General features: G+C 38.2%; 4 protein-coding genes across 13 annotated transcripts in view; 3 read left to right on the top strand and 1 right to left on the bottom strand.

Moving 5' to 3' along the window:
- Positions 1-53: 53 nt before the first annotated feature.
- Positions 54-3,217, top strand: LOC129565137 (uncharacterized). Its single transcript, XM_055439645.1, has 8 exons — positions 54-363; positions 496-758; positions 843-1,200; positions 1,283-1,495; positions 1,585-2,107; positions 2,172-2,369; positions 2,437-2,714; positions 2,780-3,217. Exons 2-8 carry the CDS (start codon positions 505-507, stop codon positions 2,915-2,917), a joined length of 1,962 nt encoding a protein of 653 aa, XP_055295620.1. The 5' UTR covers positions 54-363; positions 496-504; the 3' UTR covers positions 2,918-3,217.
- A 92-nt stretch (positions 3,218-3,309) lies between these two features.
- LOC129565135 (uncharacterized) lies at positions 3,310-8,872 on the top strand. Of its 4 annotated transcripts, none has more exons than XM_055439639.1 (10): positions 3,311-3,514; positions 3,818-4,118; positions 4,212-5,028; positions 5,098-5,484; positions 5,551-5,622; positions 5,687-6,761; positions 6,841-7,190; positions 7,276-7,501; positions 7,587-7,937; positions 8,032-8,872. In XM_055439639.1, the coding sequence occupies exons 2-10, from the start codon at positions 3,826-3,828 to the stop codon at positions 8,055-8,057; spliced, it is 3,597 nt and encodes a 1,198-aa protein (XP_055295614.1). In that variant the 5' UTR covers positions 3,311-3,514; positions 3,818-3,825; the 3' UTR covers positions 8,058-8,872. The 4 variants fall into 4 exon arrangements, with proteins under 4 accessions (XP_055295612.1, XP_055295614.1, XP_055295615.1 ...); XM_055439640.1 differs by having other exon boundaries at positions 3,316-3,514; positions 7,279-7,501; XM_055439637.1 differs by having other exon boundaries at positions 3,310-3,514; positions 7,587-8,872.
- A 593-nt stretch (positions 8,873-9,465) lies between these two features.
- LOC129565138 (phosphomevalonate kinase) lies at positions 9,466-11,197 on the top strand. 5 transcript variants are annotated; one of them, XM_055439649.1, is made up of 5 exons: positions 9,507-9,584; positions 9,665-9,745; positions 9,823-9,912; positions 9,994-10,193; positions 10,260-10,814. In XM_055439649.1, exons 3-5 carry the CDS (start codon positions 9,827-9,829, stop codon positions 10,526-10,528), a joined length of 555 nt encoding a protein of 184 aa, XP_055295624.1. In that variant the 5' UTR covers positions 9,507-9,584; positions 9,665-9,745; positions 9,823-9,826; the 3' UTR covers positions 10,529-10,814. The 5 variants fall into 5 exon arrangements, with proteins under 5 accessions (XP_055295621.1, XP_055295622.1, XP_055295623.1 ...); XM_055439646.1 differs by lacking the exon at positions 9,665-9,745 and having other exon boundaries at positions 9,466-9,584; positions 10,260-11,197; XM_055439647.1 differs by lacking the exon at positions 9,665-9,745 and having other exon boundaries at positions 9,466-9,572.
- Positions 10,652-15,858, bottom strand: part of LOC129565136 (uncharacterized) — a 22,569-nt gene continuing 17,362 nt past the window's right edge. For all 3 annotated transcript variants that reach the window (XM_055439642.1, XM_055439643.1, XM_055439641.1), the window contains 3 exons: positions 15,224-15,732; positions 13,370-13,528; positions 10,652-13,283 (listed from right to left, as the gene is read on the bottom strand). In XM_055439642.1, coding sequence (XP_055295617.1) covers positions 11,991-13,283; positions 13,370-13,528; positions 15,224-15,688 — 1,917 coding nt within the window. In that variant the 5' untranslated portion in view covers positions 15,689-15,732 and the 3' untranslated portion in view covers positions 10,652-11,990. The remainder of the gene's footprint in view (positions 13,284-13,369; positions 13,529-15,223; positions 15,733-15,858) is intronic.

Below are 15,858 nucleotides of genomic sequence, written 5' to 3'. Positions count from 1 at the left end.
AATGATGCGCTTGAACTGGGAAACAACAGATGGCGTCATATGCACGAAATTTCACAGAACGTTGTGCAAAAGCAAAAAAATGCGTCGTTTGTTCTTGGCTACTTACTTCAAAGCCGCTTAACAGTAAACTTGAATTTGTTCGTCTCACTGAGATGTGCGTACACACGGTATAGTGCAATTGTGTTTTGTGAAAAATTGTTTTTTTTGTCGTCAAAAGGTTCTGTTTTTCATGTTCAATTGCATTCTGGTTGCATATTCAATCAATTTTGATCGAATTCGTCAAAATTTTACCGACTAAAACCGTGGTTTTTGTTTTATCGCACATGACATTTCGAACAGGTCACATTGAATAGTGCAAATTTGGTAAGTTTTCCAATTGGAAATAAGGAATTCAGAGTATATTCATTGAAACGCCAAATTTTACATTGAAATTCAAACCAAATTTCAACACTGATCATCATGATATCCATTTTTTGATTTCTCATTGAATTTCAGCCATTCACGATGTCAGGCCAGCTCCACTCTGATCGCAGACTCCAGTTTATCTATCTTTCGCTTGACATTTTTCGGCGACATACAAACGTGGAATCGTTGGCTGTTGACCATCACAAACAGCAGAAGGGAAGGCATCCACCGAATTTTGTGATAAATCGAAAAATCGAGGATTATCATAGCAAGCTGTTGCAATTGGATTTTGACTTGGAAGCCTCAGAATTGAAGCAGCTTGACTTCATTTGGCCGAATACCAACAAGAAAATGTAAGTCACTTGTTCCTGTTTGATTATTCATTCCCATCATTATGTATTATATCGTGGCATCAAAAAATGCCGATTGTTTCGTAGAAATGCCGCAATATGGTCGCTTTCCGAAGAAGACAGAGTCGATGTGCACAACAAGGCAACGAACTGTCAAAGGAAATTCCTTTACTTGCCGTTGCATGTGCTTCAAAAAGAGACAAACATCTACCAGTTGGTGCAAGCATTTGAAGAAAGTCAAGGAAACGACGTAGCTGGAGCAAATTTGGAACGACACGTAGCTCAAGTGCACAAACAATTGGCTGAAGTTGAATCATGGCCACAATTTCTAAGTGGTTTGAAGTTTCTTAGTGAAGTTTCCAACGATGATAAAGGCATGCTGTCCAAAACATCAACAGAAAGCGATTTTGAGGCACAATCCGCAAGATTGTCGCGGAAGCGCAAGGTAAATGGAAAAAAATTTGGAGTGGAAGAAAAAATCAATCATTTTCATGTAAAAGTTTTCAAAACACACTTAAAAATTTCAGGAAGGTTCAAATCAAACCGATGAAAGTGGCTCTGTGCCAGATAAGAAACCAAAAATCCACGCCAATGCTGTGAATTCAAAGATTCCAGTCAGACATGCCCATCAGGATGTGCATCAATTGAACAACGACGACACGAAGCACTCAACATCTTCGGTCGAACCGGTCACGCCGAGCACCATGAACATGAGCACCAGTCAACCGACCAGTAAAATGGTGAGTGCAGTTTTGGTATAAATTCGATACATATTCGGGGTATTTTGAAATAAATCAACTGATTTTGTCCATATACTCATTGGGATTAGGTGCAAAAAGGTTCGACAATCAAAAAGCGTGTTGTGCCCGAACCGAGCGACTTTCAACGCGAAATCATTGCAATGAGCTATGACGATTTTGTTGAAAAAACAAATGTAGCACAGCTGGTTGCAACGGATTTTGCAAGACAGTTCAATGGAACCAAGGAAATGGAACCGTCACACATGGATTGGGGTCTGAAAGAATATGATCGGCTTCGGAATTTGTACGAAAAATGGCACGTGAATTCACTGAAAAATCTCAAATTCAAAGAATGCGAATGCAAGCGGAAGAAAACATTTGCAGACAAAGCAACGCATACAGATGATGCTGAGGTGCAAGATATGGGCATTCAGTGCAGCTTATCGGATTTCAATCGGTATGAAACTGATGAATTGGAGCAACATTTACGTCAATCGAAAATGGCTTTGCCGACAGTCAATGCAATTTCTGAATCACAAATCATCATCAGTACACAGTATGATGTGCCAGAATCGCAGCGTCTAGATCAGAATGATAGTGCGTGCGTCACAGGTAATGAAATTGAATAAGCAAATTTATAAAATATGCATATTTCATTGAATGGTACGTTCGATAGATGATGTGTTCAATGTAAATGAAGCTGAGGAGGATAATCAGCCATCACAAGTCGCACCTCGCGTGGAAACACCAACGGAAAGCCCAGCTGATTCAAGCCCAGAGGCATCAGAAGTTGCCACGCAACCACTGCTCCAATCGGCCGGACTACAGTCGCCAGAGCGACGGAATCAAGATCACGATGGTGCAAACGTCACAGGTAATTGAATCGAATGAAACCTTTTCTGAATCACGCAAATGTCAATGAAAAGAAATCTGTTCGATAGACGATGTCACAGTGAATGAAACTGAGAAGGATAATCACCTATCACAAGTTGCGCCGGATACAGAATCACTAACGAAAGGCAGAGCTGATTCGAGCCCAAAGGCATCAGAAGTAGCCACGCAACCACTGTCTCAATCGGTGGCCAACAACGATGCCATCACCGTCGCGATTGAGAATAGCAATTCAACACAGAATGTGCGCGATGCTACAGCTGTTGGAATTGAAAATGTGAATGTAAATCAGACAGCCAGAGCAGAAAATCGTTCGAAACATCTGAAAGTAAGTTCCACTCATTCAAATTCGAAGACGAATCTGCGCTAAAATCTTTGTCATTTCATTCGCAGCATAAGAAAACTCCAAGGAAAAGTGCAGTTCGCTCGATTTTACGCGAAATTGGTCAACATTTTGAATCGCTACGAGCGCCTACATCAGATTTGAATCGCAAAGTTGATCTTTGCATGGCGATGGCTCGGCGTAATTAGAATAAGAAAGAAATGTTACGAAGCAATTTTGTTAAATTTTCATTCATCAATGGATCAGAATTCGTTCAAAATGCCACGTTTGGCCGAATAACACAACATATTCAATAGACGCTGGTAGCTAGTACTAGTTTTTTTATTACATTGAAAAAAATCCGTTAAATTTTGATATCAAAATACCTAAATTCATGTATTTCAAATTTCTTTCCCGTTGAAATAGTTTGATAAAAAATGATTGAATAAAATGAACAAATGAAAGAAAAACATGATTCAACGAAAATAAATAAAATAAAGACAAAAAAACACAGTAAATTCAATGGAAAATGCGCGATTTCGAAGTGAGTGCAAGTGAAAAGTCGAGAGATGGCGTTGTCTTCGCCATATTCTTCGTCTTCCACTCAACGCAATGAACTGTCAACGATTTGCGCCTTTTCTATTCCGTCGTGACAGATCAAATAAACAAAGCACTGAATACTGTTCCAAACACACGAAATTCACCGAAATTGTGAAATTGTGCGTGTGTCAACGCAATTTTTTCAAATAATTTGTGTTCTAATAATCAACCTGAAATAGTTCATGCAATTTGCATATGGTTTACAAGTAAGTAACATTCAATTTTATCATTTTTGCATGCATTTCTACGGTGTGGGGAAATTTGCTTTTTTGTCGATAAAAAGTCATTTTATTCAAATTTCGTCCGTCAATCGTCGATTTTGTTCGCAATTCCAGTGGTCAAAATGTCAATGTGTGACTCACAAATTGTGTTAGGTCGTATCGAATCTGCCCATTGGCATGCATTTGTGTACCGCAATGCAATGTAATTACATCGTGCGGAAGAATAAATCATTTTGTGGTTCCTAACTAGGCAAAAATGTGTTTTTTTTTCTCATTTTGGTCATATAGCCATCAGAATGGCTGAAAAATCGACAGAATCAAAACGGTCGAAGAAATCAACGCTTGTATTCGAGCCGGCCGACTTTCGCCGTCTTTTCAAATACCTTCCATTGAATGTGTTTCGGGAAGTTACAAATATTGAGCAGTTAATCACAGCCGAATATAAGAAAAAACACGACAACAAACTGCCACCAGTTATTCACATCAACAAAACCGCAGAGAAACATCACAAGCACATGTCCACGCTGGATGATTGGAAGGGGACGATACTCGAACAGCTCGATTTCAATTGGCCAAGTAAACCTAAAACGTATGTCATTAAACAATTGCATTGGAATTGAGGAATGAACAGAGGAAGTTTGTTTAGACTATTTAGTTAATTTTTAACCATTTTTCAACGTAGGCATGCGTCAATTTGGTCTTTGAAAAAGAACGAACAAGAAAAAGTTCATGATGATGCCACTGACCACCAGAAACAGTTCATTTACCTGCCACTGCATGTGTTTGTCGAAAACACAAATGCTAAAAAGCTGATGCACAAAGAGGCAGTGAAAGCTAAGCAAGATTTGGATCTAGTGAACAAGTACGTTCAAGGACTACACCCTCACCTTCATGTGGTTACCGGTTGGCGTCCATTTATGAAGAAACTCAAGTTCAACGAAAACCAAACCAACGATACCGAAGCAACTGGAAAAGACAATCCAACGGAATCGGTCGAAAAAAGCGACAAATCGAAAGGATCAGAACCAGTTCCGAGCACATCGAAGCAAGCGGATCAGGTTGCGACCAAATCGAAGCAGGCAAATGTTACCAAGAGGTCAAACAGTGTTAATCCGATTCCAAGCACATCGAAGCAGGCTGGTCCAACTACCAGTACGCTTGAGACGGCAGAAATCGAGAAAAGTCCACAGAAAACCGCTCAAAAAAAGAAAAACACAAATGGAAATCAGGCGCGCATCACTCGATATATGAGAAGAAGCCCGGTATCCACAAGCAATTCAAAACAAGCGGATCAGGTTGCGACCAAATCGAAGCAAGCAAACATTGACAAGAGTTTGAAGAGCGCTAATCCGATTCCAAGCACATCGAAGCAGGCTGATTCAACTACCACTACGCCGAAGACGGTGGAAATCGTGAGAAGTCCACAGAAAACAGCTCAAAACAAGGAAAACGCTGATAACAACCAGACGCCCACCACTCGGAATTTGAGAAAACGCCAGGTATTCACGACAAAATTGGCATTATTTGGACGTCTTATCCTTGAAACTAATAAAATAATTAAATTTCAGAGCGACTCGAATCATGCAGATGGTAAGCGTTCCCCAAAACGAAATGAAAGTGCCTCTTCTCCAGACACAAATGCGTCGGGCAAGAGAAAGATGGTTCAAAGCGTACGTCCCAACTGGATGCAATCCATCAGCCCAATGCAGAAGGCCAGCGAAGACGCAGGTCAATCAAGGCTCGCAAAGCGGCCAAGAACACAGCTTTTTGGGGCTATTGTACGGAAGCAAACGAATGAACTGCCAACGGAAAACATAAATATGGTTTCAAAGTCGAAAGAAGTGGTCAGCGCAGTGGTACATGCTGAAAACGATGAAAATGATTATAACGTTGAACGTCCAACCGAAGAGGCCGCGTCAATTTCTGGCGAATTGACAAATGCGCAAAAAAACCAGGTAAGAGTTGGATCGAATGTGAATTCCTCATTTCAAATCATTGACATGTTCCATTCCGATTTCCAGACAAGCTTAGAAGCGATTGACGAAATCATACCGACAAGTGGGTCAACACAAACATCATCGGAATCACGATTGGTAAGATTGACATATTGCAATGATTTCATGTTCAAATCGAATAAAATTGAATTTCCCTCTGTAGATCAAGCAAAAACCGAGAGAGTTAAATGCCGAAGATCGAGAAAGAGAACAACTTATGATCCAGCCAAGTGATTTTCAACGTGCGATTCAAGCGATGAGCTACGATGAATTTTTGACCAGAACAAACATCAAAGAGATCATTAAAAATGCCCATTTTCAAGGAGTGAACGATATTCCAGAAGAAGACATGGACATCAAACTCAAGTATTACTTTGATTTTCGAATGCAAACAAGCAATTGGCTGCGCAATGCGATCAGAAATTTGAAGTACATCGAATGCAAGTGCACGGGAATTCCCGATGAACTACGTCTCAATGAACAACAACCGACGAATAGCTTGAATGCCAATCAGTCTAGATTACCTAGAACCAGCTCAAGCAGCAGCTTAAGTCGTCGGAATGATAACAATGAACCGAGTGAGTTTCAAAAAGAAGTCATCGCAATGGATTTTGATGCATTTGTTCGTGAAACAAACATTGCGCAACTAGTTGAACAAGATTTCGACGAACAGTTCGAAGGAAAGAAAGAATTCACGTCAGCCCATCTCGAATTTGGTTTGAAGAAATACGATGAATTGAGGAAGGTTCACCGTAAATGGCATGTAAATTCACTGAAAAATCTCAAGTTCAAAGTATGCGATTGTCGACGAAATAAGACATTTGTGGACAAATCGATCCAAACCGTCGATCAACCAAAAGTTCAAGATGCGGCTGTTCAATACGACGATGAATTTCGTGAAATCGAAGAAGTCCAAGCACTGAAATCAAGACTGGCTTCGTTAGCAATTCACCAACCTACCGAACCTGAAATTGTTCATGCTCAAAATGAGATAGAGTCAAGTGACTCGAGTGAAGTTTCCAGCTCACAAGACGCTTCGATGGATAATGATCGAAGCATGCAAGGCGATGGAACACAGTCGACGTCCTCTGGAAATGTGACTGCATCCGGCCAAGAGGCAGCGCCACAATCTCAACAGATCATGTCCGTTGAGCAAGTTAAAATGTCAGAGCTCATGTTGCGCAGTCCCGTACAACAAACAGAGCAATTGAATCCAATTGAAGTAGAAAATATCAGTGGTACGATATGAAACCAAGACATTTGGATAGCAGAGGCATTTGAAATGAGCTAATTCAATTGTTTTTCTTCTTCTTTCAGATGAAGATCCGATTCTTTCTTCGACTCGCGTTGTGTCAAATGAAGTCGAAGTCGAAGAAGAACAAGAAACCGTCTACGCATCTCAATCAGTTGGTAATTCACAATTTCGTATCACTCCAATCAGTCAACTTCAAAACACAAACGTGATGGTAAAAGTAGAAGAGCTGTCATATCACTTGGGAGATGATTCGGATGTCGAATATGTGTATGTGCCAGAACAAATCATTGAAATTTCAGACCTTCTTAGCACTCAAGAACAATTCATACAAATTGATGGATACGATGAAATGAGACAAAGCTCAAATGAACGCCATTCGTTAGTTATAGTGCATACGCAAACAGAAAATCTGGTAAGTGGATGGAAGTTTTCATTCTTTTTAGTAGAAAAATGGCCAAAACATTGATTGAAACTAACGATTTCATCTTGAATTCTAGCAGCGCGCCAGTGAACAGGACGACGAACAGGCCAACGAACAGGCTAACGAGGTCAAAGATGAAATTGATGAATTAGCCCTTGGCGATGCTAATGGAGCAGCCGTTGAAGATGCTAATGCAGAGGCTAATGCCGAAGCCACACAACAGATTAGTGGCAAGTCAATTGAAGAGGACAGACAAGAGCTAATCCGAATACTGGAAGATCCGCCAACGATTGAAGATAGTGGTAAGAAACCGATTTTCAAATTATCCTTTATTCACTTGCCCATTGACTTGATTAATTCATTCACTCGTTCATTGACCTTCCACAGATGAATCGATTCACATTTCACAAATTGGAAATGCAGATTTTCAAGTGCCAAGAAATGATGCGCCACCGCGAGCGTTTGCATCTAAACGCCTACAACAAGCGCCAGCACAGACTGGTGCAGTCACCAAGAAGCGTAGAACGTCCAAAGAAGAAGATCCACTCAAAAACATTCCAGTGCCAAAGTACAATTATCGACCATTAGATTTCCATGTGCGTGATCGCTCAGAAGCGACACAAAATCAAGCAACAAACAATCGACCAGCACAAATCGAAGAATCGCAATCATCGCCAGACACTTCCAGAAACTATACGATCGATGAAAGCAGTTCAACCGATGAGACCATCAATGACGGTATGACTACTGATTCTTGTGTCGAAAGAGCAAATTTATTAAATGAAGACAATACTTTATTTCTTGACATAAACACACAACCTGTGATGAACAGTGACGTTGTCTCGTCAAGCCAAATAAATCAAACGACAATTACAAGTGCGAGCATGGTTCAACCTGAGCAAGCAGCGTCGTTATCCATCCCAGGACCATCTAGATTAAGTTTATTCCACGATCAAACCGAATTTTTGCATTACATTGATATTCAAAGTGTCTTATCGAGTTTCAAGAATGTGATATTACCGAATGGTGAGCGCAGCAACCAATTGAACATCGAAACAACACTCAAGCATCAGTGCAACGGCGGTAATCGTATCGTTGTCAATGGAAATGCCATTAAACTCATCATGAAAATGAATGACAAAGAATGGGATGCACTATGTGACATACTATCAGCTCTAGGCGATTATTATTATGATGCCAGAGGCGAAGAGCCAACAAACGATACCATTTTACATCGTGCCGTGCATTATTTATTCAAAACAGCACCGAAAATATCAACCGTTCACATTGCATACGGCGATCAAGATTTGGACACGGCTAGAGTCTTTAACAAACCAAATCATTCCAATGAAAATGTCACCGCAGCCATTGATCCGTACGTATTGGCAATGATGCAAGCCACAGCTCAAGAAAATACCAAATGATAATACATAATTAGCGCTTAGAAGCAAAATCTCAATAGTAATTTGATAAGGTTTCAATACAACTCGATAAATTAAGATTTTTTAAGATGAATAAAAGTCTGATTATTAAAATAAAGAGCGAAGTGAGGAATAAATAAAGCCCATTTTTCTGAAAAGCTAAAAGCAAATCGAAAAAGAAATTGAAATTACATTATATTATACGTTATAAAAAAAAAATCTCAGAATATATTTTGTTGTCATTTTTATAAACTGAGGGTGTTTCATTCGAAAAAAATAGACAAAATTTTCAGGAAAGGGATCATTCTTCGATTTATTTCTTCTGCTAAAGCTATTGACAGAGGCAAATTCGAGCTGGGATCGATGATTTTTGAGATTCAACATTGGATGACCTGGAATTTATTGAAAAGAATCCATGCATCAAAGGGTGAATAAGGTGAAGGTATGAACCATGCGCTAAAATTTCTCGAGACTAGTCTCAACTTAAACTCATTGGCAAGAAAATTAATCGAAACTCTTGACAAGAATCGATGGTGACCGCTTAAGCTTAAAATTTGACATGATTCAAGCATCTAAACCAGTCTCATAGGTTCTTTCGATCATTTTTTGGCATAATTGTTTCAATTTTGCATATATTTTTTTATTGAAAAAACAATTTCGTTCAATATCAATCTTTATCAAAATGTGGCCTTACGTTTTTTCTCCGCAATCACACCATGTTGAGTATACTGCAGTATTCAGAAAGCAAATCAACTGACATAAAACTTGAAAATTGCGCCACAAAAACGTATCGTGCTGCAGATGTCTCTCCATAACAAATATGAAACGTCAATACATAGACACATCGAAGCTGTCAACGACTAACTATCATTCAGTTCATTTACAAACATAGTCTAGACGAAAGATTCCGTTGATTCTATTTCATTAGGTTTGAGTTTCTTTTCCAAAATAGGTATAATCCATCGTAAGCATTGCCTATATTCAACTTTTGACAAATATTTACAAAAGTGGTCGTTTGGTAATTGATCGATTGTCATTGAATAGCACAACATTGAATAAATGTGTTCCATTCCATTGCTTCCCATTCATTCTATTCAAATGTTGTAGATTTCACTTTTGAGATAAGTAAATGGGGGCATTTACTGAACATCAGTTCATATTTTATCAAATAAAAATTTGTATTCTCCCATTGAAAATTACAGAATTATGTCAGTTCAACCAGAAGCTATTTTATTGATAAGTGGCAAGCGAAAATGTGGCAAAGACTACCTATCAGCTCGGATACTATCGAGGTGAGTGTTTTGTTTATTGTAAGATAGTTATCGTTGTGTCAAATAGATAATACTTACACATTTCAATGAATATATTTTCAGAATAGGTGAAGAGAAAGCAGAAATAATTCGCATATCTGAACCGATAAAGTTGCATTGGGCCAAGGAAAAACGATTGGATCTAACGGAATTGTTAAGCGATGGGCCATACAAAGAAAAATACCGCAAAGAAATGATTGTTTGGAGCGATAGCGTTCGTCAACGTGATCCGGGATTCTTTTGTAAAGCATCTATTGAGAAAAGTATGTGCCACTTTCGAATTTCTCCCACTCATGAAACGTAAAGTATTAACAGTGTATTGTCAACAGGTTCCAAGTCAATTGTTATTGTCAGTGATATTCGGCGAAAAACCGATATCGAATTCTTTCGCAGTCATGGATACAATATCAAAACCGTGCGAATTAATGCAAGCGAAGATGTACGCAGAAATCGTGGATGGGTGTTTGAAAGTGGTGTCGATGATGTTCAATCGGAATGTGATCTGGACGATGTTACACAATGGGACTTAGCCATCGAAAACGATGGAACACATGACGTCGATGTTGTTGTCGAAAAAATCCTAGCTTTAATCGCATAATCACATGTTTGTTCGCGGCAGATTACTCAAGACTGGTGGCGGTTCTTACCTCGTTAAGAAGCAAACAACCTTAATCACTGTAGCTAAAACAAATTAGTTGTACTCAAATCAATCACAATCGTATTTCCATTTCAAGATTTGTTTATTGTATTTCAATATTTATACTTGAATAAGTCGATTTTTTTTTTGAATTTTCACAATTTTATTACAAATAACTTGTTGTTTTTAAATTAAAATTGTATGATTAGAAAGAATTCATCAAACAACGTAATATTGAATTGTTAAATAATAAGTGGTTGATTTTCTTTTTTATTTAAAGGCTTTAAACTAATTCTAAAATGAATTGATATATATATTTTTTTTTTCTGTTTTTACTTCAACCGTTTCGATTCAAACGCGAGAAAGCCGATAGAATTTTCAGTCTAGTAGCGCAAAACAAACTCAATCTGAGATGAAATGTTTCCGGGGAAGGTGGAAAAAAAACTCAAAATCTAACAAATAACAACGAAAGAGAATGAATTTGAAAATGAATGCTAATTTACAGTTTTAACTCGATCGATTTATCGATTGTTTCTTGTTCTTATTCGAGAAAATAAAGCTTTTGGTTTTATTGAAAATAAAAATCGAAATAAATCTAATTGATTTTTCGAATCAAAATTCATTATTCAATGACAACAGAGTGTTAATTTTACATTGAGAACATCTTTTGATGTCCATTTAGAATCGGCAGATGTAGTGAAAAACATCAAAATGTTCAAAACAAAAATTGTGTTTTTTGTTTCAAAATATCGAAACTCGATAATTCAATTCGGAAATTGTTTTTTAACTGATTTTATAGTAAATCAAATCGATAAATAAAATTTATACCGATTTTTGATATTCTGCCTTATTATACAAAATAATCGATTCAAAAATGTAAAAAAAAAGAAAACAATCTGTACTAAATCGATTAAATCTGAATTTGTCGAGTTGATGTGTGAAAAATGAAAGAAAGAGAAATATACTCCTAATGCTTAAAATAGCGTTTTTTTTCTTTTTCATTAAATTATATTTGTTTTGAGCTAGTCTTATGATTCGGTTTTAGCGTCTAGCCTAACTATATCGTAATTTTTAACCATACATAATCTAGGGTGCTTGGGATAGGTCGCGGCTAAATCTTATACAGAAAATATTAATGTTTTTTGTTTTGTTTGTTTGTTTGTGTGTGATAGGATCATTTTAATGTACATATCATATTAACAACAAACAAATTAACTTGTACACTTGATACACGTATACTGACATAACGTATTATTGGACCTGGCTATCGCAGTGGTATTGAAATTCCTGCGTGCGGGTTAGTGTGAGTGTGTGTGTGAATGGGTTGCATTGCGGTTGTGGAATGAGTCAACTTGGAGAAGTTGAATGACTTGCGTGCTGTATGCACGGAATCCGTGTTGTAATTTGGCATTCATCGATCTTATCACAGTGTTAGATCGATGGAAATCAGATTGCTGGATGATAGTGAGGCAGGCACAATCGATGAGTCGATGTTCATATTCAAATCGTCTTCAGCATAGATGAATGCAGCCGATCCCGGATTATTCGACTGATTGCTGAGATACGAAAAGATTCGATTCTCTTTATCCTGTTGGATTTGCTGGAAGTCAACGGATCGATGTGTCGCTGTGTACAGTTTTGTACGTAGTATCGGTTTTCTATCTAATAAATTCGCTGCGGAATCGTATGGTGATCGTGTTGTGTTCAGTTGTAACCGTGGATCGATGATATTTTCAACGCCGCTGTGTGCAAAGCTGTCGTTAGGTACGGAACAATCAACAAACAGAAGTGTATTATGGGCTGGTGGTTGAATGTAATGCATTCGTCGGCCGACTCTTGTCGATGAACTACTCGTCTCCGATGCTTCGATAGTTTCATCGATAGAATCGGTCGTCGATTCCGCATCTGAGCACAAATCAATGATATCAATCACATCCTCTGGTTTAAAACTGATTTTTCGTCGTTTCACCTTCTGTTGTGTTTTAAGATTCTCAATTTCCTTGTGTGACAGCCGTTGTACCGTAATATGCAGTGGCTTGCAGCGGGTCTGTTGCAATTGAATCCGTTCCAGTTGTGCAACAGCTTCGTTGCGTGCTTTCGTTGATAATTGTCGCCGTGGGAATTTATAGGAATGAAAATGTTTTGTATTACTTCGGAACGTGCTGATGTTATAAGTCATGGGTTTTTTATCCAAAAACTTTGGTCGATTACTGCCGTCTGGAGCGAGTGGTGGTGCCGCACAAAATCGCTCGTATCGTTCGACGCGTTCACGAATATAGTCATCGGTAATGGGAGTATTTGATTGAGCAATAAGCCGCTGTCCAGCCGGTGATGTGATTGGTATTTGACTTTTTAGCAATGCCATTACACCCGGTGCTCGTCGCGGCACTCTCGGTTTCACTTTTTTATCTGTCATCGCATCCATATCCAGCCCAACCGACACACAACTATTTTTATTACTAAAAATGCTGTTGTTATTATTGCTGCCCAGTGACGATGCGGTTTGTGAGGTTCGTTTGTGCGGTGATAACGCTTTGATCAACGGCTTCTTTTCATCCAATGGAATGTTGCTGCACAGTTGAAAATGTTGTAGGAAACTATTTTGCTGCGTTGATTTATCCTCGGGCGTTGATGGTTCCTCTTCACCGCAGAATATGACATCATCGTCATCCGATTCGGATGCCATATTATCGCTAGCACAAATCTTTTCATGTTCCTGCAGGAAAAAAAGTGAAACAGATTTTCGTTAGAACAATATTCAAATGGATATCGACCGTTGAATGACAAATAATGTCCACTTACTTGGTATGCGTCCAAAGAGTAAAGTTCAGCCTCGCAATTATCACATAGATAAATATCAAACAATGACTGTTCGACCATTTGTTGAGGTTCCCCTGATTGTGAGTTTTGCATTCGAGGCATCAATGTCTTTTTGTTGTTTATGCGCGTATTATCGTATTGCTGCACCCAACGAAACGAAGAATAAAACGAAAAAAAATGTAAACAAAACGTTATTAGAAATAGGATCAACATTGACAAGTATGTAAGAATATTTTACAAAAAATTCATTCAAAAAATCACGACAAAAAGAGAGAATGTGTCCAACATTTACGACGCACAAAACCGAATTGAATGATCTTGTGGAAAATTATGTGTGTCCACTGAGTCACTGGCGTTCGGATGTGTTCGCTTTCTACGCAACTTAAAAATGTAAATAAACACATGCACAACCCAAGCAGATTCGGATATACTACGTTCAAACACACTCCTTGACTCTTGCTTTATTATTATATTCTGGATATGCCGTACAGCGTTGTTGTTTACCAACATGTGGACAGAGCGCAGATACAAAGACCAAATTATGTTGTGAGTTTATACTTTTCACGCGCGTTTCGAGAGCGCAACATAAGTGCACTTGACGACACTTTTTTCCTATGAAACACTGTACTTCGAGAGCGTTGTGTTGAACTGAAATCGGATACGTCCATGTATCCATGTCATTGAATGCATTGAAAAAGCGGTTATACCATTTGAAAATGGAGTCGTTTCTCTTTAAAACGAGATAATGGGAGGGTTTTCTAAGATGAGGACAAATTTCAATGAATTTTCATTGAGTAGAAAAAGAATTGCATGGCATCATTTTAACAAAGAGATTAAAACACTTTATTCTGCATGATCAATTCATACTTCTAGATTCATCCCATTAAATTATGTATTTTATGATGGCTTATTAATTTATCCGTTTTTATTTCCTTTCATATCCCGTGATGAAAGGAAGAAGACAAAAAGATTCAAAAAATGCCAGTGATTTCAATAGTCTCCAATGACGAGGATCACATAACAAAACACCGATAAAAAAAATTTTTTGTTCTGACTAGAATAAATCCCTATATAAATTCATAAAATCATCATAAATCTATATTCTATACGCAGCCTCTGTATAGGAAATAAAGGAAGGAATCGAAGCGTTAAAAGCTACGTTTATCGTACATTTCGTTGTCTATTTTGTGCGAATCTTCGTCATTCATATACTCACACTCATACATAGCAACCGATACTCGAAAGGTATCGAAATCGTAAATAGATGTCTACCGAGATTGCACAGAAATAGAACCAAGAACAACAGTAGAAGAAGTGTAAGAATAAATACTATGATTTTGTATGGAAGAATAAGAAAAAAACCGAATGAAGCGCATGAGAGATAGATATGTTTTGCAATAAACAATTTGTTTCTCGTGCAGTACGGTTCATAGCCCGTATGGCTTTTAAATAACGCGGGTTCTATGTATATACATATATAGTTGTGGGATTGTGGTTGTTGAAGCGAAAAACCAATAAGTGTTAAATTCGAAATCGAAATTTCTCTGCACACAGCCACACAACTTGCGGCACTTTGGTTGGGAAAATTTTTCACTCGAAGGTATAAATGGAGTGATTGAATTTCAATGAAAATTTGTCGTTATCATTGCCAATGAATTTATGTTAATAAAATGGGCATTTCCATAAGGAAGATGTAAGAGTAGCCTTATACAAGCATTAAGTTTATCACGACCTATTATTTGAATAGAGCCATTCAAATTCGATTTGTGTTTACATTTTATGCTGACTTCTCTCTCTCTCTCTCCACTTATGCCGTTGTTTATTCACTTAACTCACCATGTTTTCATTACGAAAAGTCACCAGTAGCTTGTTGCTGACTCGATCAAACAGTGATGTCGTCGAGTTGTAGTTGTTGATGAATCGCAAACTTTCCGGTGTGTATGCGGATAGATTTTCACAGAATCGCAGCAGAAAAACGCTCTTGTGAAATTGATAGCAAATTGCGACAATTTCCTTCAGTTTGGTGAGCCAGTCGTCAGTGAAATTGGCCGGTTTTCGCAGTGGTATGGTGAACGATACATCTTCTGGCCACCATTCAGGCTCACAGCTACTGTCCAACACGGGTGATTGAATATCGCCTAATGAACACTGCACCATAAATGGGATGAACTTTTCCAACTGTGATTCGTTGATCTTGTCCAATGACGTTGGATAACCGCCGGCAAACAGCAACGGCAAATTCGAGACCATATTTTCATTTTCGTCATTCTCTCCAAATCGACGAAAAATATCGGCTGGCATTGTGATCAATTCGTTATTCGCAGCACTCAACACAGCTTTGAGATCTGAAAGAGAGTAAACGGACAGAGAAATAAACAAATGGAACATTAAATCTCAATGAATCGAAGGAATTATGTAAATTTAAAGAAGGAATTTATTCATAGAAATCAGAGTTAGCCGGGCACATTCTT

This window comes from Sitodiplosis mosellana, unplaced genomic scaffold (genome assembly GCF_009176505.1).
Source record: "Sitodiplosis mosellana isolate CC-2019 unplaced genomic scaffold, AAFC_SMos_1.0 Smas_scaffold_2, whole genome shotgun sequence".
NCBI classification, from domain to species: Eukaryota; Metazoa; Arthropoda; class Insecta; order Diptera; family Cecidomyiidae; genus Sitodiplosis; species Sitodiplosis mosellana.
The sequence above is the reverse complement of the archived record's forward strand: the minus strand, read 5'-3'. Positions and strand labels throughout refer to the sequence as shown.